The sequence below is a fragment of the Opisthocomus hoazin genome, chromosome 19, assembly GCF_030867145.1.
Source record: "Opisthocomus hoazin isolate bOpiHoa1 chromosome 19, bOpiHoa1.hap1, whole genome shotgun sequence".
NCBI classification, from domain to species: Eukaryota; Metazoa; Chordata; class Aves; order Opisthocomiformes; family Opisthocomidae; genus Opisthocomus; species Opisthocomus hoazin.
This window is the reverse complement of record NC_134432.1, coordinates 9,602,986-9,629,965: the sequence shown is the minus strand read 5'-3', so window position 1 is coordinate 9,629,965 and position 26,980 is coordinate 9,602,986. Positions and strand designations below refer to the sequence as shown.

At 55.8% G+C, this 26,980-nt stretch overlaps 1 protein-coding gene across 1 annotated transcript in view; it reads left to right on the top strand.

The window, feature by feature from the left end:
- The window catches only part of ASTN2 (astrotactin 2), a 360,893-nt gene that overhangs the window by 50,323 nt on the left and 283,590 nt on the right, over window positions 1-26,980 (top strand). Inside the window, exon 2 of the mRNA XM_075439778.1 lies at window positions 3,230-3,417. Coding sequence (XP_075295893.1) covers window positions 3,230-3,417 — 188 coding nt within the window. The remainder of the gene's footprint in view (window positions 1-3,229; window positions 3,418-26,980) is intronic.

Genomic DNA, 26,980 nt, shown 5'->3' with positions numbered 1-26,980 from the left:
GTCCAGCGAAACACAGGCAGCCTAATATTCATGTCAAGTACATGAGGCCGAGAAACTTCCCCGCGTTTGGATATTGAAGGGCTCAGCAGCTAACAGGGCTTGAAAGGGCTTGGCGTTCTTCTGTGCGCAGCGAGTCCGAGGGAAGGCTCCTGATGCCGTGGCGGTGCTGGGGGTGGGAACGGCCAGGTTTCCCGCAGCACGGGCTGTGGGGGTGACGAGCCTACAGGTATTTATAAACGTATGGTGAACGCTACCCCAGCTTGGCAAGTCAGCTTTCGTCAGCAATCACCTCGCTGCTGGGTTTGCTTAAAATTCTGAAATGAATGTTAAATTGAAGTTTCTACTTTTGGAAGAGACCTTTTGAAAATGAAACAGGCTTATCTTCAGTCTAGGCTAAAATCCAAAAAATTGCCTATATCTCACAACTTGCCAGAAACGTTCTCTGTGATCCTTTTAAACATCCCATGCAAAAAATGTGTGCGCAAGGGAAAAAAATTGGAGAAAGATTGACCCTGGAGGCTTCTTCCCTGCTTCGCTGATGTGCTGTAGCCTTGGGTAACGGTAGTGGTGGGGTCCTGATGGCACCCACATCGGGTCTGTGCTGTGGTCTGGGCTGTGTAACCTCCTTTCCTGAGCACTTTTGGAAAGGTCTCTGCAGGGGTGTGCAAGTGAGGAGTGTGTAATACCGTAAATCATCATCTCCTGCGGGTGACTGTTCCTCTGAGCAGAGTTAAGATGGCTTCGCGTGACCAGAGTCCTGTCTCTTGGCGCTTCTGGGCTGTCCCATGGCCTGTTTGCCTCTGTAGAAGAGCTTGTGATATCTATCCCGAAGCTGAGTTACTGCCGTTTCTCCTACAAGTAGCATTTGTTGCAATTTTAATTAGACGTGGAGATGCTTTTCAGTACAGACCTTTGACGTATTGCTGGGAAGATGACTGCAATTAAGCAGCCCTGATACTTGTCTCGTTTTGTTCTTTTTTTACCACTATTAGGAACCTGCTGCTTTAGCCTCTTTGGAGGCAGGAGACGCAAAACTCTCATTTAATTCGATTCCCAGGCCTGGCGCAGATGTCGTCCTGCAGCACGAGCCGTGGGGCTGGCTTGATTCACAGGGTAAAGAGGGCAAGTAACACCTCTGCCGCTGATTTGCTCCAGCAAACAGCTACTTCTGTTAAAGGAGGGAAAGGATTATTGGGAGCGATCTCCTTGCAGTGACAGAGATATGATGGAGTTCACGCATCCCCTCCAAGTGCGAGCATGGGCTCTGGATGGATCCCATACGTGGTCAGCTGTTTAGTTTTTCTTCTCTGAGCACTCAGATGTGCATAGAGATGGGGGATAACGACCGGCGCTGTGCTCCGGAGGCAGAGCTAATGAGCACAGCCCTCTGATGAGATTCAGGTGACAGTGTAGCCTGCTCAGGTGTGTCGGTGGTGCAATTAGTGAGGTGCTAAATGAGGGGGTTGGCAGTAACGGGGTAACCTTGTCCCTGCCCTCAGCCGGGCTGTGCAGCAAGGGGGGATCCTGCAGGACAGGGGTGCGATGGGGGCTTTGCTGTGACCAGGGGGTGGTTGGCTCTGTTTTAATCCACGATGGAAAGCCAGGAGCTTGCTGCTGGAAAAGGTATTGATTTCATGGGTAAGAAAAATTGTTCCTGAAGGAATGAGAGGGGTTTTTTTTGCTGCGCTGGGATGTGGGTCTGTAGTGCCTCGTCTTGTAGCCTGTATGGCTGCTCGTGAGCCAGCACCCGGGTGTCTTGAAGCACCTTTGTGGGTATCTCCTCAGGACAGCCTCAGCCATGCTTGTTCCTTGCTTTGTCTCCACTGGGAGCTGGAACTGGATGTGCTTTTGCCCAGCTGGCTTCAGGAAAATGAAATGCAAAATGCCACTGCTGCCCCTGGCCGCTTTGCCCACAGGGCAAAGCCTTGTTCACCCCGCTGACCCTCTCGCAGGTGATGCTTGATGTCCACGTCCCCGTTCCCACCATGGTGCCAGGGGAACCTGAACTCATGCTGGCCACCTTTCTGGAGTCGACACACCGTGCAGACTGCAGGTCACTGTCCGTTATAGCTGGTTCCTGTTCCCAGACAGGAGAGGATTGAATTTGGATCCCCCACGAAGCGGGTGATTGCGAAGCCGTGGGCCTGGTGACTAAGAGGACCTGACTTGCTTCCCATTGCTTATATTGCGAATGGAAAAACAAACACAAAAAAAAGAGGTGGTGGAAGGAGAAATATTTTGGCTCATTTTGCGCTAGTATTTTTTTTTTCGGTTTTGATTCTGCTGCTAAACTGCCAAATCAGTTCTTTGCAGAGATCCGTTTAAAACTTGATGGGCAGCTGTGGAGCTGTCAGCACTCCTGCCTGCGTCTGCTGCCGCCTGGCCAAGCCGGGAGCTGCAGCTGAGGCTTGGAGGCTGCTGGCTCTGGCTGTGCTGGAGGCTGCGGAGCTGGGGCTGGCTTTTGCTTACACCGTGCCTGGAGTGTCCGAGCCCTAAATTAATCAGGCGTGGTGCCCCTGGGAAGCTGCCGTGGTGGATGTGTGTGCTGGGATGCTGCAATCCCAGCTCCCAGGGTGCCTAATGCTGTAAATCAGGATCGGGTGGGATGTAAAACTAACAGAAGGCTGCAGAGGAAGACCAGCAGACATGCAACCCCAAGGTCAATATGTATTTGTCAAGCCTGGTGGTTCTCTCTTCTTACTGGTGCTTGTCAGTTCGTGCTGGGACTGTCCCTGCTAAAGGCAACTCTAGTACTGCCTCGATACCTGGAGGAAGGTTTTGTTGCAGAAGCCAGCAGACTATGTAGTGATGTCTGTGTTTCGGCTTGCTTGGCACCAAGCGTCGTCCCTCGGCCCCGTGCCGAGCAGCAGACCTCCCCTGGGCTTGGCTGCAGCCCTCCCAGAGCTCCTTCCAGCCTTTTTGCTGGGAGAGCTCCAGGGCGTTGAAGGCACCTTGTACAATGGGTTATTTACTGTTGTTGCCTTTCTAGTCCAGAAATCCCAAGGCACTTCGTAGCCCCTTGCTTTTTATGAAGGAAGACAACTGTTACTGTTCGTATATGGGGGAAACAGCAGACAGAGGCCAAAAAACCAAGCTCACGCTCATCCTGCGGATCAGAAGCAGTACTAGGGATGAGACTCAAAAGTCCCGATTTCCAGGACTGCTAAGAATACCACCTTTTAGCACCGTGGAGAAAACTGATCCTCAGTTGCGTGTTTTGTCCCTGCAGAGATGTCGGGGACAGTGGCTGACATTTCGCTGGTGCACTGGAAGCAGCAGTGGCTGGAGAACGGCACCCTGTACTTCCATGTCTCCATGAGCAGTGCCGAGCAGCTGTCCCGGGCCACCCCCCCCAGCCTCCAGGAGCCTTCGGAGATAGTGGAGGAGCAGATGCACATTCTTCACATCTCGGTCATGGTGAGTGGAAGCTGTCAACGGCATCGAGAGGACGAGGGGCAGTCTGGGAGGGGATGGCGGCTGGCAACTGGGTCACAGTGGGGGAGGGTGGTGATAAGGAGCTGCGTGGCGAGTCTGGTTTGCAGATGTCCATGTCCCTTCTTGTTTGGGCCTCCACAGAGGGAGAGATATGTTTGAATGGGTCAAGAAAAAAAAAAAAGAGTGGTTGGTCTTTTAAGAAAATGAAATAAAATAAGACAACAGATCGTGGGGAAGAAGCCGTTGGGAGGGAGATAAGGGGGCTTGTGGTTCCTCCTCTTCTGGCACCTGGCAAGGTGTGTTGGTGGAGTATCTCTCCTTGGTCTTGCATTCGGGCGTGTGCAAAGGCAAGATTTTGGGCTTGGTCATTTCTTCTTGAAGGTTTCTGGAATGGAGTTTTACCTGTCAGGTGGGTGTGGGCTATAGCACGATATCCTTCTCTTGCAAAGGATGAGCCTGACCTAAAAGTAAAAAGATGGTGTAGCTGCTTTGAGTATCTCCATCTCAGGTGTTTATGTGACCTTTTATTAACACATCGAGTATGTGCTCGTTTGCCTTTTAAAAATGCTTATTTCAGTGTCTTATGAGGTGGTTGCCTGCGTATTTGGATCTGGTCCATCATCCCTCTGTGCTTTAGAGCTCCCTCTGTAAAACGGGATTAAATGTACTGTCCCTTAACTCCCGTTGGGATAAACTATCCTGTCAAGGAAAGAAAAAGGAAAAAAGGAGTTAGGCTTGTAGATCCTGAGTATAAGCATGTCACCTGTTTGCCCAAAGTAAGTGTTTTATAGGATTGGGGATCCAATTGCAGCAACCCTCTGTGAAAGGTGCATCTGTTCCTATCTCGGAAGCTGGGCGCGTCTCCATGCCTTCTGTTTTCTGTTTTGGAAGGAGCGGAGACAGTGGCTGCGCAAAGCCTTTTTTCCCTCCATTTGAACAAGCAGCTGTTTGGCTTTTACAACTTAAATCTGGTTTTCTGATTGTCTCGGCCCTTGTCAGAGGGACTTTAGATTGGGCACTGAGTGCAGACGAACATGGAGGGAGGCTTTTCATTAAGGCTGTTGGGCAAGAGAAGAGGCAGTGTGATAGCAGGATGGCAGAAGGGAGAGGAATTGGGGACTGCAGCTTACCGGGTTGGATAGGGAACGTTTATTGTGTCCTGCTAAAAATGTTATTGTGATGGAGTTTTGGAAGGAAAAAAGGTAAAACTGGTGTGCTTAGAAAGTGAGCCTGAAAAAATAAATGAGAGATGGAGCAAGAGATGAAGACAGCAAAACCCAAGTCTGGGGTGTGGAAAACTCAGTCCTTGGTTTGAGCATGGGATTGCTTGGCTATGTGGGAAACCTGAGCTGTGGAGAAGAGGCCCGTGGCTGCAGGGAGACACTGGCTCTGGAGCCTGGCAATTAGTGCAATTGCTTGAAATGCAGATTTTCCTCAGCAGGGAGAGATTTGATCCTGGACCTCAGACCTTGCTGAGCTGATCTATCTAAAAAACAGTGTGATGACTGTAATGGATTGATGCTTTGGGGAGAGAAGTGAATTTCTCTGAGAAATTCCTGCCCACAGCCTTCACTTGCTGTGCCTCGGAGTGCAGGAGCAGCGATGCTGGTGGGCTGGAGCCGAAGGCATCGCTGTGCATGCCACAGCAGAAATGTTTTTGCTCCCTAATCCGGGGTTAGCCTCTCCTGCCCTGCTGCAACAGCAAGGGGAAGACAAGAGAGTTCCTCCCGCACAGAATGAGCCACAATTCCACTTTCTCTATAAATCCTGATACTCCTTGCTACGGGAGTTGGGGTCCCAGGCAGAGATGTGGGTCCGGGACAGGGTCTGGCAGCGTGTCCCTGGGAGGCAGGAGCGCTGGGCGTCGCTTCCCTGGGTCAGGATTCCAGCACAGACTTGAGACTTTGGCCAGTTTATTTTAAAAGATTCATGAGCTTTTTGAGTGAACCTGAGCCAAGTTCTGCGTTACTAGCAGAAGATAAATGCGTGTTTTGTTGGGCTTTTCCCCCTCAAGACCACATGGAGTTCTGTAGCTAGAGTAAAATGAGGCGAAAGTCTTTGTTTTTGAGTGAAATATTTTATCCAAGTCCCCAGGCTCTGCTCAGGCTGCCTTCCCAGGCCTTTCCTTTCCTCCCTGACCCCAGCTAAATGGCATCCCAGAAAGCCTGCATCCCTCAAGCCCTGCTGCCTCCCCGGCAGTGGAGTTCCCCGGTCGTGCCGTATACCTTCTCCTGCCTCAGGAGGCAGCTGGACATCCCCGTGTCCCCCTTTCCAGCTTCTCGAATGCCGTTCCTCCTGCCTTCCTACCGTGAAGCCCGATGTCTCCTGCATGCTCTCTATGGACTAAAACACCATTCCCACAGTGCAGGAGGCGTTTCAGCCCGCCGCAGCGCAGCCTTGGCGTTCAGGGTCTGCATGCCCCGTCCAGCATCAGCCCAGCATCTCGCTGCGGGGACGGGAGGACCCGGGGAAGGGCTTCCTTCCAGCTCCTGTAAGTGGCTGTAACGCTTGCTTTTACCTGTCCCCTTGTCCTCCGGATGAGTTCTAGAAAGCTGGGGAAGGTTTGCCTGGAGGATCTCGCTAATCCCACATTTAGGGAGTGTTCTGGCAACGCTTGACTGGGCAGTGAGGCATCTCCAAGGCAAGCTGGCTCTGATGGGAACGCCGTTTTGGGTTTGCGTAGATATTTATGACTTGGCTGGTTGCTCCTGCTCTGCCTCTAAAGCCAAGACCCCCTCTGTGCTGCGTGGGGCTCCAGGGAGGTGTCAATCCTGGGTTTACTCGTTCTTCCAGTGATCTTGGCTGTTAGTGTGTGGCTTTGTGGTTTGGGGTGGGTTTGCTTCCGGTGCAGCAGGACAGGGTCCACTGATGCCCGTGACCCTGGGTCCCTGGGGCCACCACCTGCCTCTCAAAATGGCGTGGGCTCTGGCTGACCATGGTCCTCTTCACACCTCCCTTTCTGAGCTCAAGGGCATCTTCAACAGCAACATAATACTTGATTTTTATTTTTTTTTCTTTGCTTTCCTCACTGTTTTTTCTTAATCTGTCCCCAATGAGACATAACATTAATTACAGCAGTTAAAGGGAATTCAGTCTCCATTACTGTCTGCCACCCCTTTTCTCTTGGCTTGAGCATGTGAAATTTGTCTCCCAAATGGAAAGAAGGGAGGAAGGGGAAAAAACAAATATGCAAACGCTAGAGTTTATTTATTTACCTTTTTTTTTTTTTGCACAGTGTCAAGTAGAAAGGAATCAATATTTTTGTCATTACGCCTGTTGTGTTTTTTCGCCATAATCTTAGCTGTCATTTGGGTTTAATTGTGTTGTTTCCTCTTGTGTGGAAGTAAATCTTATCTGTTTTGGATTAAAATTCAATGAAGGTCACAGCAGCTCGAAAACTTACCAGGCTGCAGCAATTAATGTTCATTTGGCTTTGATGAATTGGAATGTTCCCCACAATAGGACTGGAGTGGATTTCAGAAGCAATAATTCTTCCATTAACTCAATGATTCCCCGTGTGATGGAGCGTCTTGTCACTGCTCTGTTTGTCATCTGTCACTTCAAGGATCTGGGCATATGCCTGATATGATTTATCATGATTATTGGGGCTGCTTGTGTCAAAACATTTTAAACCACTAATTATTCCAGCCTCGTAAATTGCTGAATTTAACAAAACATAAGGGTTGTTGTTGTTGTTCCCCACCATCTTGTATCCCTGTTTAAGTATTACTCTGCATCGTGGTAAATTCAGCCCTGGGGCCATGTCCAGCAGCGTTCGCTGTCGGTGGGGGCTTATTCGCCGGGGGCTGGGGAGGTGGAGGAATGGGGACGGGTGGGACAGGCAGGTTTTATCTCCGTGTCGACCCACCTCGCAGACCGCCGGTAGGGCCATCGCACCCCGCAGCTCCCCCCGCCCCGCACGTGCCCGGGATGCGGGTTTGGGAAGAGGCTGCAAAGCCCCATCCGTCCCGCGGACGAAGGGATGGGGTTTCCCCCCTGGAGCCTGTGCGAGCGATGCCAGTCAAGGCCCCGGCTGTGGGAGATCCGAGCTGGGACCGTGCGGAGTGTGGGTGTGCAGATGAGCGAGCGCTGCCTCTGTGCCATCTCCAGCAGAAAAAGGTGGGCTTTTTTGGGAATGGTAACAAGCAAAAGCCTTGTTTCTTCTCATACCTTGCCCTGCAAGGGAGCTTTTCAGTGTCTGAAACAAAAGGTGACCAGACCTCATCAGGCTGCCTTTTTTATATTATTATTATTTATTTTTAATGCCTACTTTCTGCTGGCTGTTACTGGTGGTAGACAAGTTAGCTGCTGGTTTCTAGGTCTCCCAACAGAATTTTTTCAACTCTTCTTTACAAGAGTTTCCTTTTTCCTTCTTGTTCTTATGCGTCCGGATGCTTCCCTAATGATCAGCCGTTGGTGCTGTGCTCCGTCAGCCTCTGAGACGGGTATAAAGTGTGCTCTTAAATGCTTCGCTCTGGTTTAGCATCCTGCTCTGAGGTGGAGCCGGGCAGGGGTCCTGGGCGCCCGGCGCGCCGAGCAGCTGGGTCCCGGCGAGCGCAGTTGCTCGGGGCTGCCTCGGGCTGGGGCAGCTCTCTAGCAGGCGTGGTGGTGGTGGGTTGGCGGTTGGACTTGATCATCTGAGAGGTCTTTTCCAACCTTAATGGTTCTGTGATTCTAGTTTCTTAAGCACTGCAATAATATTTGAGAGCGAGGGAGGTTTTAGGAGCCGTTGCTGTCTCCTTTCTGAAGCTGCCATGAGGGCCATGACAAGTGCATTTATTTGCCCTTTTTATATTTTTCTTATTCTTTTTCCCCCTTGCCTGTGACCCATATCCCAGCTCTCCCTCCCTCCACGCTCTGCTGCCCGAGTTTCCTCGCGGAGCCCACGTCTCGTGAGGCTCTCGGCTTCCAGCTTGGCTGTGCAGAGCATCGTCTGTGGCTGGCATCGTGCTTGTCCCACACCGTCGTCACCGTGTGACGGCAGCCATCCCTGGCGGGACGAGCCCCTCGGTGCCTCGGCATTTCTCAGGTGTCTGCTGTGAACACAGCATCCACCCTGCGTGTTGGATGGGACGGTGAGGTCTGCTCCAAGGCAGCTGCGCAAGCCCAGTTGCCTTTGTATCTGCGTATGCTGGCAGGGCTTACTCTGCTTCCCGTAGATGGATATAATGTCATACCAGTGCAACAGGGCTTATCTCAGTGTGCACGGGACGGGAGAGGAGGCTGAAACCCTTGGCAAACCTGGGGCAATTCCCATCCTCCCCAGCAAACAGCCTTCGGAGGGAGCGCTCCAGGTCCCGCGGGCTTCAGACACGTCCACGCGCGGGCTCCTTCAGCGCCGGCGTTCCCCTCTGCTTGGCCGTCATTTGAGTGGTGCCTCATTTTCCTACCCAGCAGTATTTTGTCCTTCTTGGTGCAAACCTCCCCAGTGGATTTACTTCCCTCCCGACTGTGTGCTTGCAGCTTGCGTGGCGATGTGTCCTGTGGGACAGCTGGGTGCTCCGGTGGGTGCGGAACGTTGCTTGAGCTGTGCTCAGGCTCCTTGCAGCGTGTCTCGCTTATGGCAGCATTGGAGCTTCTGTCAGCCAGCTCAGCTGGGGGAAAAAAAAAATGGTGTAACATGAGTAATGAGGTAGTGAAGAAGGCACAACATCTGTGTCATCATTTCTACACCAGGAGGTCAACCAGATTCATAAAACATGCACTTCCAGCTTGTGATATGTTTAGGAATTAATTAAGGTAGGGAGAGAATTGCTGTTGCAGCAGATTTCCTTATCTGAAAGGTACTAAAAAGCTAAATTGATGTCCAATGAGCTCTTTTTATTAAAAATCAAAAAGAAAAACCCCCAAACCCCAAGAAGTGGGCTCAGTGTGTCCCTGTGTGAGAATCCCTGCTCCTCACGTGCCCACCCCAGCGTGCGGACGGACTGATCATCCCCGGGTGCCGGGCAGGCGGACGGGAGCCGCAGGCTCTGCGCTGGTGGCAGACCAAGCCGTAGCACCGTGCCCGGAGCAGTGTCCCATCAGCAGTCCTCCCTGAGCTGCTTGGGGGTGGCTGAAGGGGTGGTAGGACCTTGGCTGGGTCTGGTGGCCCAGCGGCGGTGAGGCTGAGCGCTTGGAGACCCTGTCCGTTTGGGGCTGGAGCTTGGCGTGGCTGGAAGCTGAACTTCACGCTGCTGACCTTCACCTGCCCTGGGCTGCCCGACGCGGCGTGCAGGGGTTGCTGGTGGGTGAAGCCAGAAGCGAGCATCCCAGTCCGCTCGCCCCGACGCTGTCGGTGGTGCCTGCTCTTTTCCGGGATGAGGACATTTGTCGGCTTCAAATTTCACTGCCAGAAGGTGCCATTAACCAGCGTTTTGCAGACTGGGAGAAGCAGCCTCTTCCGTTTGCCCACTCGCTCTCCTCTTCCTTTGCTGAGACAGTGTAAAACAGGGACTAAATGTAGTTAACGATGTGCTCCTGTGTTTAGGGAATTAATTTTGGGGGGGATTTGTCTTTAAAGTGTCACTTTTGTGACAATGACACCTGTTATGTTAATCATTTTTCATTAATCTCACTCTGTTTTCTACCTTAGCTACTGTGAATACATCAGATGCTTTATAGCTTTCTACCTAGCATTTCCCCCCCCCCCCCACTGCTTTAAAATGTGTAACTGGAGAGCTTGATTTGCATCTCTGATAAAGGAAGGCTGAATAAATACTCTTAGTTCATCCGAACTGAGCCGCAGACTAACTTTCTCGTGTCATCCCCAGAGCAGTTGAAGATGGTGCTGGGGGAGAAACGGCATCAGGGAGGGGTTTGCGTTTTGCAGATGGCATCAAACGCGTGGGAGCAATCTGCAGCCTCAGAAAATTCCCAACCTCGATGTGCTGAGAAAAGAGGACGGGGGGGAAAAGGTCCGAGCTCGCGTTGGAAAGGTGGCCGGTACGGTCAGGGGTGCTGGAGCTGGCAGGGGGACGCTGAAGCGGCGAGGAGGTGGAGGAGAACCGCAGAAGGGAGGGTTTGGAAGCGGGGTGAGGCGCGTCGCAGCAGCGTTAGCTCGTGGCTCAGGGTGGGACACGCAGCAAGGCGCCGTGCGTCTGCCTGTGCCCCCGCCACGGGTCCCTCCGCGCTGCTGGCGGCGGCACGCTGTGTATTTTTACCGAGCGGCGCGCCGGGCTGCGCGGGGAGTTTGCCGATTTGAGATTCTCGACTTGAACTTGTTCCCGTCCTTCCTCCTCCTCCTCGCTCTTCCCCTTCCTGCCATCTGTCTGGGAGAAATCCTTGCGTGTCTGCGGCGCGGCGTAGCTGGTGGCTTGACCTTTTCTCGGTGCCTGTGCTCTCAGCCTGGGTGGAGAAGATGGAAGAGCCAGGCTTCCGTGGGGATATCTCCACCGTGGCTCCTGGCTTGCAGAGCGGTCCCTGTCCCGCGTAGCCGGGGGTCTCTCCGAGCCCCAGGGCTGCCGGAGAGAGCAGCTCCACGCGGGAACCCCGTGCTCACCCTGTGTGTGGAGTGCCGGGAGTGTTTGATCGGTACCTTTGAAACGTTGATGTAAACACAAAAATGCTTTGCAGCTACCAGCCGAGATCGAATCGCTTTAAACTGCCAGGCTCAAAACTACGTGCGGCATTAAAATTGTCACGAAGCTTTAAAACAGGAAAATTCCCGTGGGTGCCGAGTTCTCCGGGAGGTGGTGGAGGGGGTGATGGCATACAATGGGGCGTGTTTTCCAGCGTTCTCCAGGGCTGCCTCAGGATGCTTCTCGGCGGTGTGCGGGGATGCCGGCACGGTGCAGAGTGCTGGCCCTTCCCGGCGAGGCTGGGCTGTGCCGGGGCACGGCGGGGGACGCAGGAGCAGCAGCGTCGCCAGCTTGCTGTCGGTACAGCGTGGGGACGCGGGGAGCTCCATGATGCTCCTCACGCTGGGGTTTGCTCTTTCTGTTTCAGCTGTGAGGGCTGGGTTGGTCTTCAGATAAGGAGCAAAACATCTTACTTTTTTCCTTCAAACCTTGTGTTATCTGCAGGTCTCGCTTCTTTTGGAGGGTACTCATGTTTGAAGGCAAGTTAGAAATGTTTGCATCAGTTAAAATGTTGTTGATATCGGGTGTTGGCTTGTGGTAAGGTGAACTGTGATGAACCTGATGCAGCATAGCTTGGAGGTGGTTGTGAAAGATTTTAGATTACAGCTCTACAAGAGACTGAATTTTCATTCGGTTGGCAAAACCCAAAGATGGGAGTAAGCGTTAATGACAGGATGAAATGCAATATCGCAGTTGTCCCCCAAATTACGATGTTTACTTTCAGTTTGGGCTTTTTTTCTCCACCTCGTTTAAAAATAAATTGGACTTAGTTTCACGAGGCAATGTTATGCTGTGAAAAGGCAGAGTGCTTTTTGTTCAGGAAGGTGTCAGAATGAAATGTTTCTACTCTTCCACACTTTCCATATTCCCCCCGAAACCACTTATGCTGTAGTTTCAGCTGATGTGAAACTGTCTGAGCAGATAAACCCTGCCTTGAAAAACCTTGCCAAGCACTTTGCGGAGTGGCTGTGCCTGAACCAGAGCAGACGCGGAGCTGTGGGGGACAGCGATGGGGCTCTGGTGGTCACCCACCACGCGTCTCCAGCCTCCGCAGCGCCTGGCCCTGGTGGAGGGGATGCTCAAACACCCACCAGCGTGAATTTGGGGGAAGAAGCTCGCGCGTACGTGATTTTCTCTGATCATCATGAGGCTGTTAATATAGCAGAGGGCTTTCTTTGTGTGCGTGTCTGGATCTTGCTGCTGTAGGAAGTTGGGCAAAATTCCCACCGGCTTAATTGGGAGCAAGATCAGGCCAAGTGTGGTTATTTTTACCTGTCACTGCTCCCACTCTGCCTCCTCCCTCCCACCTCCATCCCCTCGGACGAGGGGGAGCGAGCTCCGTTTCAGCTGTCAAAAGGTCTCCTCCAGCTCCGAGCAGCAGCCTGGAGTTCATGGTGTGCAGCAAAGGAAAAGGCGGGGGGAAAAAAAAACTAATTGTGCTTATTTTTAAAATCCAATTATCTAAAACTGCAGGAAAATAATTATTTTTGAAGGGAGCTGTTTGGACTGGCTGGGCTTTGCCCTGAGCGGGAGCTCCCCGGGGCTGGGCTGGGTTCACTGTGGCAGGGGCTGGAGGGGGAGCGAGCAGGAGCATCGGCCCCAGCTCTGCTGGGAACGCTCGGCTTGCAGGGGTTCGGCACTTCACTCATGGCGTTGCTCTTTACTTGACAGGGAAACTGGTTGTTTTCCCTTCTTGCCTCCTCCTTTCTAGCTCCTCAGGGCAGAGGAGCCCACACTTTTTTTTTCTGATGGGGAAGCAGGAACCCTGCCTGCAGGAGGATGGCAGCAAGGCCGGTGGATGCTTTAGCAATGCCAGGTATCTCCCTTTCCCTTCCCAGAGGCGTATCTGGTTAGGAACTCGTCACCAGCCGCCCCTTAGGCAAGCTTAAGCTCTCCTGCTGTCCTGGGCATGGTTTTCCTCGTCGCACCAAACTCATGAGCTCGGGGTGAAACCAAGGTGGTGCCAACAGCGATTGCTGGAGGAGCAGAGAACAGCCCCGGTGTGGAATTTATTCCTTCTTTTGGAAATGTCGGAGCATTTTGGGAGCATCGTTCTGCAGAGGTCTGCGGCGGGGGTGGGCTTGATAAGGCAGAAGTAAAGGGCTGGGCAGCCGCGTGTGGGTGCTGTGAGCTGCAGCAGCATGGCAGCCGTCAGCCGCGTGGAATCGCGACGGGGGCACGACGGGACGGAGGGCGCGGGTTAATGCCCCGAAGGGACTGACTCGCTGCGATGAAGGTGCAGGTTTTGCCTGGCCTCCCCCAGAGATCAGTCAGTATTCACGACAGCACCGGGCCTGTCAGAGTCCCTCTGCCGCAGAAATTCGTGGTTTGAACTCGCCGAGCAGCTCGCGTGCCGGGACGCAGCTCGGCGAGGCGGGCGAGGGCTCTGCGGGGTGACAGCAGAGCCGGGTACTGGGGATCCGATCCCACGCCTCATCCTTGGCGTGCCCAGACCTCGGGGATGGCGAGGGCAGGGCAGCCGCGTCTGCCACCGCCCTTCCTCGTGGCGGGGGGTCGGGATGCGTCGCTGTTCTGACACTGTCCCCTGCACCCGCTCAGCACCCTGCGGGTTCAGCCGCATCTGCAGCCGCCTTGGAAAATGGTCCTTCAGCTGCGGGCAGCCGGGTGCGCTTGGGAGGTGGCGGGGGGGTGCTGGGGTGCAGAGTCCTGTGGGGCTGGAGCGGTGTGCCGCCAGCCGTCCGCGGTGCCGGGTGAGGTGAGGAAGAGGCTCATTTACAAGCTGCAAACAGAAGCAATGGTCCCTGCAAGGCTCGTAGAAACAAACAGAAACGAGACGACAGCTCTAGGTACATCGGCCTACCGCTTGAATTGGTGCCAGGGACGGCTCTCGCCCCGCAGCATCTGGCTAACGAGCTGCGCGATGCCTGCGCGATGCCTCTCCACCGAGGCGTCCAGTTATCCGTAAGGTTTGTGCCTGGGGCTGAGGTTACAGGAGGGGACATGGATGTGGCTGTGCCCTCCCTGGCCCGGGAAGAGCCTAAGCTGCCTGTGAGAGCTTGCCTGCCCACCTTACCTGCTCTGCGAGGAGGGGCTGGTGCTGTCACTGCCTGCGGCTCCCAGAGCCGGGGGTGACACGGCCAGCTTGTCACTGGTCCTGTTTCGCACCAGACATCTCCAGAATCAGCTGCCTGGGTGTGCTGGTTGGGCTGAGAGCTCCCTCTTCGAGGGCCACCTTGACCTTGTCTTGAGGCATCCTCAGCACCGGTTTGGGGCCGCCCTTTCCCAGATCCACCCGGCACGCTCGTGGCTGGTGCTGGCTGCAGCACTGGCTGCCGTGGGGAGCCGTCTTCAGTTCTCCTCTCCCTTTCCGTGTGCTTGAACTGCCTGTGCTGCACAGCCCGGCTCATCCTTGGGTCGTCCATGGGCCGAGGGGAGGAGGAGTCGGCAGCCAGGCTGTGCTGGTAGCTGCTGCTCAGCGCTGGGAACTGGGGAATAACCAGAGGAGTGGAGTGACCTGACTCTGCTCCCTCTTGGCCCTGTGCTCCCTGGAAGGCAGCAATGAGCTGGGTGATTTGCTGGCTTGTGGTCCCTTCCCCGCCTCTGGCAGGGCGGTGGGGGTTTGTGCGAGCGTTTCGGCAGCCTGCTCAGGTCTGCGGGGATGGCTGGGGCTGGCGCTGGGCACAGACACAGACCCGGGCGGGTGTTTTCAACCAAGCTGCTCCTGCCTGAGGATCCCAACCTCTTTGGATTTGGCTGCCGCAGTCCCTGTATGCACCACCCCGGACCTCATACCCCTCCCTGGCTGCCAGCCCCGGCATCCTGCACCACTGCCAAGCAGAGCCTTCCCCATGGGGCCCTGGGGATGAGCTGCTCATGGCGGTGGGGAAGTGCCTTTCTCCAGCCGAGATGGGTTGGGGTGAAACATTGAGCTTGTCAGCTGCAGACCCTTGTAGGTCATCTGTCCCCATCTGTGTGCGCCCGGGTGGCCTTGGCTACACTGCTGGTGCCACGTGGCAGGAGGTAGCCCTGGGTGGAGATGACCCACGCTGGCTTTGGGCCACTTGTGCTCCTCAGCCCACGGTAATTCCAAGACCCCGGCTTTGCCACCTGAGCAGATCTTCGTGGAGGAAGCAGGCTGCTCTGCTCCCAGGGCTGGCTCCAGCTTTACAGGTGTTGCACTGGGTAGCCGAACCCGTAAAGGCACACGGTGCTCAGCTTGCCAGTATGATGTGCAGTGATCACAGAATCACAGAATGTTCAGGGTTGGCAGGGCCCTCTGTGGATCCCCTAGTCCAACCACCCTGCCAAAGCAAGATCTCCTACAGCAGGCTGCACAGGACCTTGTCTAGGTGGGTCTTGAATATCTCCAGAGAAGGAGACTCCACAACCTCCCTGAGCAGGCTGTTCCAGTGCTCCGTCACCCTTAGAGGGAAGAAGTTCTTCCTCGTGTTCAGACGGAACTTCCTCTGCTTCAGTTTGTGCCTGTTGCCCCTTGTCCTGTCGCTGGGCACCACTGGAAAGAGTCTGGCCCCGTCCTCCTGACACCCACCATGCAGATATTTCGAGGCATTTCTAAGGTCCCCTCTCAGCCTTCTCTTCTCAAGCCCAGCTCCCTCAGCCTCTCCTCGTAGGAGAGATGCTCCAGTCCCCTCCTCATCCTCGTAGCCCTCCACTGGACTCTCTCCAGTAGCTCCTCATCTTTCTATGGTGTTTTAAAGTGGTTACACTTCATCTGACCGTGCCTTGCCTGCCATCTCGGTGTCTGCTGACGTACGCTCTCTTGCCTCGCTCCCTTTCCATGCCAAGGTGCTCTCCCATCGCCCGTTCTGCTGCAGCAGCTGGGTGGGGGTCATATGTCCCTTCTCAGGTAAACCCACCCCGTCCCATAGCGGGTGCCGCCCGGCAGCTGGGGACAGAGCTGTCACCCGGATGGGGTGTCCGTGTGCGTGTGCTGCGCTGGGGCTGTTCCTGGGCTGGATGGCTGAGGTTGTCCCGTTGCTCTCCCCATCGATCTCCTTCCTTTCTCCCTTGAAAAACAAAACAAAAAAAATGTTAAGCATCAGACTCATCCTGTCTTGCTGTGGGAAGCTGCTGCTCCCAGCTGCGATGCTCCGACCACAGAGGGTTTCACCCCCTGTGCCCTCTGCAGCATCCTCAGCGGAGTGGTCACCTCCGTGGGGACTGCTGTGTGCCCCAGGGAGCAGAGGGGCGGCTTGTGGCCGCTCTGCCAGCCACTCTGCTGCTTGGGTCGTGAGATGTTGAGGCGAAGCCCTTTATTTCTCCCCCACGCACCCAAGCCTGTGGGCAGAGCTGCGTGCCCAGCAGCGCTTGTCTCTGCAGGCTCGCCGGGGCGAGGGCACTGGAGTGGGCACGGTGCCTCCCTGGGAGACCTCGCCGTTGCTTTTGGGGGCTCCGTGGGGTGCAGGGGGGCTGTGCAAAATGTGATTGCTCCCTCCTGCTTTCCCCGTGCTGGCTGGAGGATGCGGGAAGGGCGATGGCTCTGCCCTGGCAGCCGAGCAAAGCGATGGCCCGGGCATGCGTCCACTCACCTCCTGCCACAGCTCCGTCCGCTCGGCTCAGCCACGTTTCCCTTAGCAAAACAAGCAATGTGGGGCTTGTTTTTTCCCCCCCTTTCCTTTTTAAATGGCCACTTTTCACTCTTTTTCATGCTTTTCCTCCTTGGCATGCAGGTCGGCGAGGGGAGGGAGCCTTCAGCCAAGCTCTCCATCACATGTCCCTTGTTTTTTGTGCGTTATTTTTTCCCCACCGCTGCCCTTGCCAAGGGAAGGACATTGTTTAGCCGCTGAGACTGGCAGGGGCTGTAACGCTGCCTGCCAACAGCCTCAGATGTCTGAAAAGGCTTAGGAAATCCAAGCTCTAAATTAGCTCCCAGATCATCATCTTCCCTTTCTCTGCTCAGAGCACCCCGCGGAGCGAGCCCCAGCTCCCCTTTTGTCACTGGGCTCCCCGGGGAGGCCCTGCGCGGTGCTCGGGGGCTTCACCTGGAGACCACAGCGAGATGGTCCCATGGGGATGCCAGGAGGATGCTGGGCACGGCGGGGCTTGGGGCGAGCCGGAGCACCCCAGGGAGAAGCAGGGGGTGTGTGTGTCAAATTTCTGGCATGTCTCCTCCCAGCCTTGGCCACCCCGTCCCCTTGCCCAGCTCCCTCCCCGTATAACCAAGTTGGAGAGCTTACTTGGCGAGCGCGGCGGGGTGCTCAGCTGCGGCGCTGGAGAGGGCAGGACGGGAAGCGTGGGGCTGATGGATGGCTGCCGAAAGCCTCCCTGGGGAGGCGGGAGGCCCAGCCTCCGCTCGCCCCAAGGATGCTGCCAAGAGCGGCCAAGGTCGTGGCATCGCTGGCAGTGCACATGGCCAGGACATCTGGGGCCAGATGAAGCCAGAGGAGGGGAGCAGGAGGCGAGCTGGCCGTGCGTCTGGGAGAGGAGGGGACAACCTGTGCCGTGTCCAGCCGTTCTCCCCCAGCACCTCATTTCTGCCCTTGCCAGGTCACTCGGAGGAGGCAGCGGCTGCCTCTGCTGTGCTGTGAGACGGGAGCGGGCAGCAGCGTGCGTCCCTGCCCTCTGCCTTGGCGGGAGGGAGGAGGGTGCCAGGGCCCTTGGTGCGGGGTGGTTCTGTGGCAGCCGAGCCCAGGGAGCAGCTTTGCTCGGCGGTGCCGCTGTGTTTCAGCGTGGCTGCGTTGCAGGGCTTCGTCTTTCACTTCTGCTTTCTCCTCTCATGAGAGAGAAACGAAAAAGCTCAGCTTTGCTGTCTCTCCTGGAAATTCAGACTTCAGCTCTGCAAATGCCCGGAGGTTCAGCACCGCCACTGGCACGCCAGCCTTCCCCACTGAATACAAATTGTTTTTAAATGTCTCCAGCAGCGCTCCGCAGGCAACTTTTGGTGCTCAGGTGCCACAAACAGAGCTCAGACATCACATCTGATTTGTTCTCCTAACCCCAAACCATCCCAGAAAGGGCTCCTGTGCCTTGTGCTTTGGGGCTCTCAGCTTCCCGCCTGGCTTTGCCCGGGATCCTTGCCGGGAGGGCTGAGCATCGCCAGGGCTCGTTGCTGAGGCTCGGTGAGGGAGGTGGCGAGGCCGGGCTGCCGCCGCAAGCATTGCTCCTTCTCCGAGCTCTCGGAGGTGGCATGTGCGTGGGAGAGAGCACGAGCTCGGCAGAGCAGCCTCGGGCGCTGAAGTCTGCCCGCTTCATCCTGGCGGTGGCTACCTTGGGAAATAGCAGAGGAAAATTCCACTTCTAGAGACATGTAACTTTTTTTTTTTTATTATTTTTTTTAAAAGGCTCTGTCAAGCTCTCTCCCCCCCCTCCCCATGCTACGCAGCCGGCTCTGAAGCAGAAGTGATATTTTCTGCCAATGCAATGATTAGCCTTTCTGCTAATGACCCAAGAACAGTGTCCAAAATAAATGAGCCCAACCTGCTCATCTTATTAGCCAAATGATTGCAAAGAAAGAGGAAATATCTGCAAAAACCGCTTAGGCAGCTGGAATTTGGAAGCATGGTGGAGTTGTTGCTCAAAGTATGGAGAGGAGCCATATGTCTTCAAAAAGCTGAGCCTCTCCCAGAGCAGGGAGAGCCCCTGTGTTGCAAGGGGGGTTCTGCTCACCCCCTGCTTCTCCTTTTGAGAGGTGACCCTGTAGGGCTGGGGCTGTGGCTGGCCTGAGCCTGAGAAGCTGGGGATGAGCAGATATTTCTCCTGCTGTCCTCTGTTTCTGGTTTGTGGTTTCTGATGTCGTTTAGGTGAGAGGCAGCAGCAAGGGCTGCTGGTCAGGAAAGCAGCTGATGCGGTGACTGGTACTAGGTCGTTCTTCAGGAGCTGTTCTGACGTCCTTCAGGCTCTTCCCAGTGCACTTGGCAAGGTCGTGGAGCATCCTTGTTTCACATGGGGAGGGGTGAGGAGGAAAAAAAGGAATGGGTGTAGAGGCACCGGGGGGTTTCTGCAGAGAAGAGAGGTGACAGGGGGCTGCTGTGTGTAAGCCCCGTTTCGTGGGTCATGGTGATGCTCAAGTGAAATGAGAGCTCGCCCTGGGCAGCGATTTTGTGCTCTGTGTAAATGGGCGAGAGAAGCAGGGCTGGGTGCGGGAGAGGGGGGATGTGACGAGGAGGGGTGAATACGTGGAGAAGCTGGAGGGCTGGGTGCGACCCCCCTGATTTTGGAAACAGCTTGGCGTTCTCTGTGGGTGAACTCGGTCTGAAAGGTGGGTTGTCATCCCGGTCGCTGCTGGTGCGTCCCAGTAGGTCTCTCGCCGGCTGAAAGGTCTGATTCTGCAGGAGTGACAGCAGTCTGGCTGTCCTGGAGAAGGACTCGGGGGGCTGAGGCGAGCCCTGAATGCACAGCCCGGCAGCCTTGGAGCTGTGGCACAGCGTAGGATGAGCGTGAGTCTCACGTCTTGTTTGATAGCAGAGAAAAACGCCCTTGTTCCCCTTGTCCCCTCCAGCCAGGCAGACCTGGCTCGCGATGCACGAGGCCCTACGCATTGCTGAGGAGGAGGAGGAGAAGGATGTCATCCTCCTTCCAGCACCCGGTGTGCACGCCATATGCTTCCCTGACCTTCTCCGCAGCACAACCAATGTGAGCTCTCTCCGCAGGGCTGTCAGCCCCTCGGCATCGCGGGTCTGGGCGGCTGCTGGCAAACACGCAGGGCTGACGCAGGACCAAACGCACTCCATGCACATTATACGGCTCTATGTGTGTGTGCATGAATATATATGAAATATAAACTTCACATATATGCGTATATATATTCTTTACTGAGCTGGGATCTGAAAGGTGTAATGTACAGAAATAGGAACCATAATTTCTTTATTTTTTAATTCAACTGCATTCATATATAGCTAGTTCTTTGCTCTTTTCCATTTTATACAGACTTAAATTGTGCCTTGGACTTCTTTCTTCCTTTCCTAATTGGTGGGGGAATTGCTAATTGTATGTTTTCGTTCTGAGAAGTTTCAAGTTTAAACGATTATCTGTGCTGGAAAACGTCCTGGCAGTGCCAATATTGAGAACTCGGACATGAAGTGGATAGGCAAATGGCCTTTTGCTATCTTTGCCCCCGTCGATGCCTTTCCCTGTGCTGAACCTCCCTGCAAGGCACCCGTGGAGCCCTGCGCTGTGTGGAGCGTTGGCTTCTGCTGATTTGTCATTGTCATTTTCTTAAACAAGTTTTTCAGGTTAACGCCGAAGTGGCTTTGCTTTGGAAGGTGTGGCGGTCTGTGGCTTCGAGGTGGGGTTTTTTGAGTGGGGGAGTTGTTTGTTTGCTGCCCCAGACCTCCCACATGTGCCTAGCCCGTGGGTGGCACTGGCATTGGTTGGGGTGCTCCAGGGACACTGCCGTTCTCGAGGGCTTTGCAGGTTGAGGATTACCTTTCCATAGGGTCTCCGAAGTGGAAGGGGTTTGGAGAGGTCATAAAATCCATCTCTCTGCCCCTGGGCAGGATCAATAACCCTTTGTCACTGGTGATGGATGTTTCTCTATCCTGTTCTGCAGGACTTTGCCATGCCCCCAGGCCTATGCTATCTGATGCAGGTTTGGGCTTGGACAGTGGCTGACTCGAGGTCCTGCAGCCTGACCAAACCCCACCAAAACACCCTTCCCTTCCAGCACCCTGCCTTCAGCCCAGCTTTGCAACAGCCTAATGTTTCAAAGAACTTTTACAATGTTTGGACTGATTTAAGTAAGCAGGTGGTTTGAAGTGATGGATGGAAATCCTTTTCCTGTAAATGTTTTCCTCTGAGGATTTAGCTTCGAGTATCTTGCTCCCGGGAGCGAGCAGGAATGCAGGCAGGCATCCTCCCCTTGCGCTGGCATTGCCCGCGGCTCCTCGGCCAGAGGCTGCAGACACACGTGCGTGTGGAGGACAGCTATCTGCTTTTTAAGCAGAGAGGTCTGAGCACTTGTATTTTTCTTTTCAAGGTGTCCCTGGAAAAATAGGACATGCCCGTGCTCCACGTGGGCAGCTCCGCTCCTCTTGCTCCCTGCGGGGACGGGGCGGTTTGGGGCCCGAGGCAGAGGAGGTGGAGAGCTGCAGCAATGGCGGGCTGGTTCTGGGCTTTCATTCCCCAGGGCTCCTTTCTGGGCTGTGCAAGACATGTTCAGCATCTGGTTTTAAAACAGAACCCCCTGTCCAGCTTGTGCGAGGGCACCTGGTCTTAGAGAGGTAACCGTGCTGCTCTGCTGTGGTCCCCAGCACAGATCTGTCCTCAGGTTTGGGGATTTATCCTTGTCCCGCTCCCACGAAACAGGGGCTGCGCAGTTCCCGAGTTGCAGAAGGGACACTGGGGCGCCGGGGTTTGGTGGCTTTTGGAACAGACACAGCTGTGGTAGGAGCTGGAAACGGAGCACAGCAGCTCCCCAGCCGTGCAGTGCCCTGACCCCCCCGGCTGCCCTCCCCGTGCCCGGGCGAGCAGAACGCCGTGGGCTTCGGAAGGGCTTTGGGCGAGGGCGGACTCCGGGCAGGCTCTTGCGTGTGCTGCTACCCCTCCTCCCCCGGGGTCTGCGGAGCTGAGGAAGGTCCTTGTGGTGCACAGCTTGGTGTCAGGATGCTCGGCAGCCCTAGCCAGGAGCAAGGGCTCTCTTGGGGCTGCAGGAGAAGCCCTGGGCAGGCAGTCGTGGGTGGTGGCAGGACACTGTAAAGCAGGGAGCCCTGCGGTGTGCGGGGCAGAGATACGGCGCAGTGAGGCGGTTGGGTTACTGGGCTCTGCGCCATCAACGGGCAGAGCTGCTGCTCGGTGTCGTTCTGCTGATGCGTGGGGTCACCTTGGCCCGGGGGCAGCCCGGAAAGCATGCTCAGCGTGGTGGGGTGGTCACCAAGGAGGAGGATGGAAAGCTGAAGCCTGGTGCAGGTTCTTGACCCTCTCGTGGTGCTGTTGCTCGTCTTGTTTTGATCCTTGCATGTTTGTGGCTTGCAAGCGTTGTGGGGGGTCCCTTGGTCCTTGGTCCACGTGTCCCCTCTCCGGTGTAAGGGTAGAAACTGCTTTCTGGCACAGGGCAGAAGTTAATGATTGAGTTGTTGGCCGGGGAGGATCCTTCAACCTCAGTTCACTGTTAAGGAGTATCACTGTGTGAGGAGGAGGAGGAGGAAAGCAAGGGTGGAAACGAGGAGTCATGGGGAACTATCTTCAGGTGCCCTAAACCTCGAGACCCTGCTCTGCAGGACCCGTCTGTGGTGGGCACGTGGCGCTGCGGCTTGGGGCCCGGCGGCAAATCTCCCCAGAGCAGCCCTGCCTGCTGCAGACCCCTCCAGCCCTGCTCTTGGGGTTGCTCCCACGCTTTCAATACCCGCAGAGGGTGTTTAACCGCCCCTTCACAGGCTGGCCCGGTTCCGCGGTGAGGGTGGGCAGTTACAGGCCAGGCAGGGACACAGTGGCCGAGTGTGTAACTTTACTCACCCGCTGCTCTTGGGACGGGCTTTTCTTTGCCTTGTGCTGGCCAGGGCTATCACATTAAATTGCCTGCTGCAATTGCTTGTCCGTCACATAAGAATTTTATCTCGAGTGTCCTTTGGAAAGGGAGCCCTGAGCTGTTGCTGGGAATGTTAAAAGGATAAATGTGTTTTGCACCTGGCGATGGGAAGGAGCAGTTTCAGGGCTTGTGACGGTCACGCAGCCACTCACGCAGAGCGCGGGCTGCTCTGCCTCTGCTCCAGAGGGGTGAGCATCCCAGACGGGCAGAGGGGACCGGGGGGATGGGAACGTCTGCTGTGGTACTGCCAAGCTCTGCTGGTGGCTGGAGGTGGCTCAGGTCCTTGGCTGTGCCCCGGGGTGAGTTAGGGAGGGGGCTGTGGTGGAAGGAGGACTTGGTTGGGCAGAGGGCAGGGTGTGCTGCTGTTTGAAATGGGGATACGGGAGAGGGAGCGGAGCCCTGGGTCTGGTTTTCCTGATTCTTTCCTTGCATGTAGTGACTCTGGCCCCATTTGGGCTCCTGAGGTGCTGTGTGCGTGCTGGAGCCTGTCCCAGCCCTCTGCTGCGGCTGCTGGGAGAGAAGAACTTGTTTCGAAAACTCCTTGATGGAAAACATTTGCCTGCCTTGGAGAGAGGGTTTCCCCTGCTTGGCTGGGCAGTGCTGGCTGTCCCCTCTGCTGGGCTGGGGTGTGTGGACTAGCCCTGCAGAGTCCTCTGCCACCCCTGGAAAATCCCCGCCGGTGTGGAAAGCCTGGCCACGAAGCCCCGCGGGAGGCCAGGATGGGGCTGTGCAGCGGGAGGGCTGGGAGGAGGACCATGTCTCCCTGGTCACGAGCGAAGGTCTTCATGAACGGCGTCCCAGCATCGGGTGCCGTTGCTCAGGGTGGTGGCTGGCACAGAGCTAAGCAGCTGCCTTGTCCTCTCGGGTACCTCTCTGCTGCGGTGACCCGTGGGGCGCTGACTTCACCAGTTCTGGCATCCAGGTGCTCTCCAGCCATGGACTTGGCAGGTTGCCCTCACCTCGGCGTTTTGCTCATTGCCTGGGTGTCCTGGGCTCCCTGCGCTGGGAGCTTGCACAGGGACCATACAGGCATGGACCAGAAAGGTTGACCCAGGTTTCCAGCACTCTGTCCATAAAACACACTAGGGCTGCTGTTCGTTTTTTGGCTTCCTTTGTCCTGTGGGAAATTACTCTTCTGTGAGGAAAGCCTGAAAGGAGGTTGGATACCAAGGACATCAGCTGAGCGCCTGGGGACCAAGAGTTTCTCTTTGTTTGGAGCAAGGAGAGGATTTGAAAGACGGAGGAACCCGTGCAGATCTGCACTGCCTCTCGAGTGGATGCTTCTCTCTACCCGGGGGCTTGCTCCTCGCCTCGCCGCCTGCCTTCACCTTGCCACAAAGGCAAGCTTTTCTGGGAACGTACGGCTGTGTCTTCATCTCCCCTTCATGCTTTCCTCTCCAGCAAAGCTGTTGCTTCTGCAGGAGGCCAGGCCTCCTCTGAAGGCAGGGGCATTGCACGGGCTGGGCTTAGTTCAGATTAGATGTGCACGTGTGGACTCAGCCCAGCAGCGACCTGTGATGGAGCTGAAGCTGGGCGGGAGGTGGATTTCTGCCTCCCAGTAGCTAAAATCAAACTGTTGGGGGGTGCGTGTGCCTTGTGGGGGGGGAGCCAACCAAAGCTCAGTACCCACCATCCGCATCGGGAGCGGCAAGTGAGGAGTGCAGAGGTGCTTTGTGAGCTGAAAGGTGTGGGTAGAAGGGCTTTATTAGCTCCATTTGAAATATTTCGGCTTGATTCCCATTTAGCTGTGGAATCTAACTTTATTTTAGCTTTAAATTTAGATTTTCAAAACAGGCCTGTCAAATTAGTAAAAGGAAATTTGATTAGAAAATGGCAGCGGGACTGAGATCTTTGTTTTTCTCTGTGCGTGATTTGGCTTGGAGAGCACTTTTAACCAAAAATACCCTATTGAAAAATGTTTTTTAGCTAATCAACATTTTCCAAATGGGGAGGGGTGGGGGGGGTGGGGAAAGAGCAGAGCTGGAAAATTCCTGCCACGGTCTCCCTAGCCAGCAGCCACCCCTCAGCAGGGACCTGGAGGGTCAGGCTGGGGATGGCTCGGGGACCGGAGGGAGCAAGGAGTGCAGAAGAGGGTGGGATGGCTTTGTGCCTTCCCTGGTCCTCTCCTGCTCGCTGCTGTCCCCACGTCTGGGTTCAGCTGTTTGAAGTCCCCGAAGACACTACTGCCCGTCCCGTGCCGGGGTCAGTGGGAGATGCTGAACTCGGGGGTGCTGAGAGGCCGTTTTGGGGTGGTGGTGCAGAGCTCTCCCCCGCCCACTAACTCCAGCTCCTTGGTGGGTCTGCTGTCCATCCCTGGGCTGGGTGGGAGCCCATCCCAGAGGGCAGGAGTCAAGGGGGAAGGATGACGGAATTAATTCAATGGTGGAGCTAAACACCGGCTAATAACAGCCATGGGGAGAGGGGAGGGCTGGATAGCTGGGAGCTGCCGTGACCAGTGCTGCCCCACGGGGCCTTCTTGGGGGGGGACGAAGGACGTCTAGGGGTGAAGGGGGCAGCTTTCCCTGCACGGAGCCCTGTTTGAAGCCTGACTGCATTAATGAGTTGCTGCTCATCAGCTGAAGGCCCAACCCATATGGCTGTGGTTGGCCCTAACGAGCCATCGCTGGTGTCAGTCGGTGGACGAGCAGCGATGGGGTGGCACAGCGAGGGTCCCCAGTGCTGTGGGGCTGGTGCCACCACCGATGCTGCCGTGGCGGGCAGCAGGCTGGGAGGGGGAAGCTGGGGGTCAGGCTGGCTCCGAAGCGGCCGTCCTTGCCCAGTCCCTGCCTGCTGCCGGGGACGGTGCCGCCTGCCATCGGGGCCTGAATTCACCCCGCGGGTGCTCACAGATGCTGCAGTTACACTGGCAACGCCGTGTCAAAAATCTCACGGCGGCATCGGCGCGCACACGGGGACGGGAGGGGGTTATTAGCCTGTTATTATCCATGTACCCAGATATCCTGGCTGATCAGCTTTCAGATGGGGAGAATTAATTGGTTTTGTTTGGAGCACCAGGCATGTTTAATTGAAATGAATTCCTTACCATTTCCACATGGGCACTTTCTCGGCCACAGTTGGATGAGGAGGGGGGGCTGCAGGGTCCCCATCGTGGACTTTCATGGCACGGTGCAGCTGGGCTGCGGAGAACCAGCTGTGATAGCAGTGCCCTTTGGTCCTCTCCATCTGCGGAGGAGCTCTCGTTTCTCCGCGCACGCACCCTGCTCGGACGCGCTCCAACCCCTTTGCTTGTAGCAAAGCTGGGGAATGCAAGTCCCAGGTTGTCTCAGTCCCTTGAAGCGTGTGGAGCGGTGTGTACTGGGGGGACTGGCAGGTCAGCTTGGTGGCACGTGGGTGGCATTGCTGTGATGTTTGCTGCTTTCTGTGGGCAAGCGGTGCAGCTGGGCGATGGAGTCAGGAGGTGAGGGTCCCCAGGGCTGGGTGGGCATGTCTTGTCTGCGTGCAGGATGCTCCGGGCCGTTGCTAGCTGGGGCAACTCTTTGGAATAAAACTAGTTTTACACCTCTGCTGCTGCTTCCCCTGCTCCAGGTCTCAGCCGGGCTTTGCTGCAGCACCAGGCAGGCTGCTCAGCTGCCGCACGGGAGGAGATGTCCACGCTGGGTGGGCCCGGGTTCGGGGGGCTGAGCAGCGCCCTGCAGCCCTAGCAGACGTGGAAGGGGCGGCAGCCGGTGACCCCTCGTGCAGGGGACGGCGTCGATCCTGCCTGCGAGGGTGCAGGGAGAGAAGATCCAGCACCCAGATGTGTGTATGGCACTGGGCGACCCCTCCAGCTCCCCCAAAGCCTCCTACCCTCCTCCAGCCATTGCTGCTGCCCACTGGCCTCTTCCTGCTCCGGTGCCAGCTTCTCTTAATTAAAGGTCTGTCTCCTCTTCACGAGAATGTGGCTGTAATTAGAGCTGGGTGCAAGGACTGCTTCTTGCTGTGTGAGAGCACAGGTGAGAGCTCATGGCTCTGTAGAAGGTCCCTTTGGATAGCAGGGATGCGGCTCTGAGCTCTGCCCCAGGGGGCCTGCGGTTGGGTGGTCCCCGGGGAGTCCTTTCAGGTGCCCTCTTCCCAAGTCCTACTCTAGTAAGGGTGCCCGTTAGCTTAATGGGGGTCTCAGAAACAGTCGTAGGCTTTCAACTCGTGGTGCTTTAAATCCAGACTGTTGAGGATGAGAGGGCTGGACTGGACTGCCCCAAATCACTGGTCCTTCCTCAAAACGCGCAGGTGAATGTCCCTGTGGAAGTGCCGGCATCGTGGTACCTGCTCAGTCTCCCTCCTGCAGCATTCTACGGGGCAGAGATGTAGGTAGGAGCTCTGGTTTCTGCCTCCTGCTCTGCTCCCATCATCTTCAATGTCCTGTATCCATACAGAAGAAAGAGGGACTGGAACTGCAGGTGCCTGGAGCTGTGAATGCTTTGGGATGAGGTCTGTCCCTGGGGTGCGAGGAGCTCGGCAGAGCTCGGCCTCTCCGGCTGTACCACAGGGTGCAAAGGGCCCCTTGGCAGATGCAGACCCAGCGTTCCTCCTCCCGGCCCGGCAG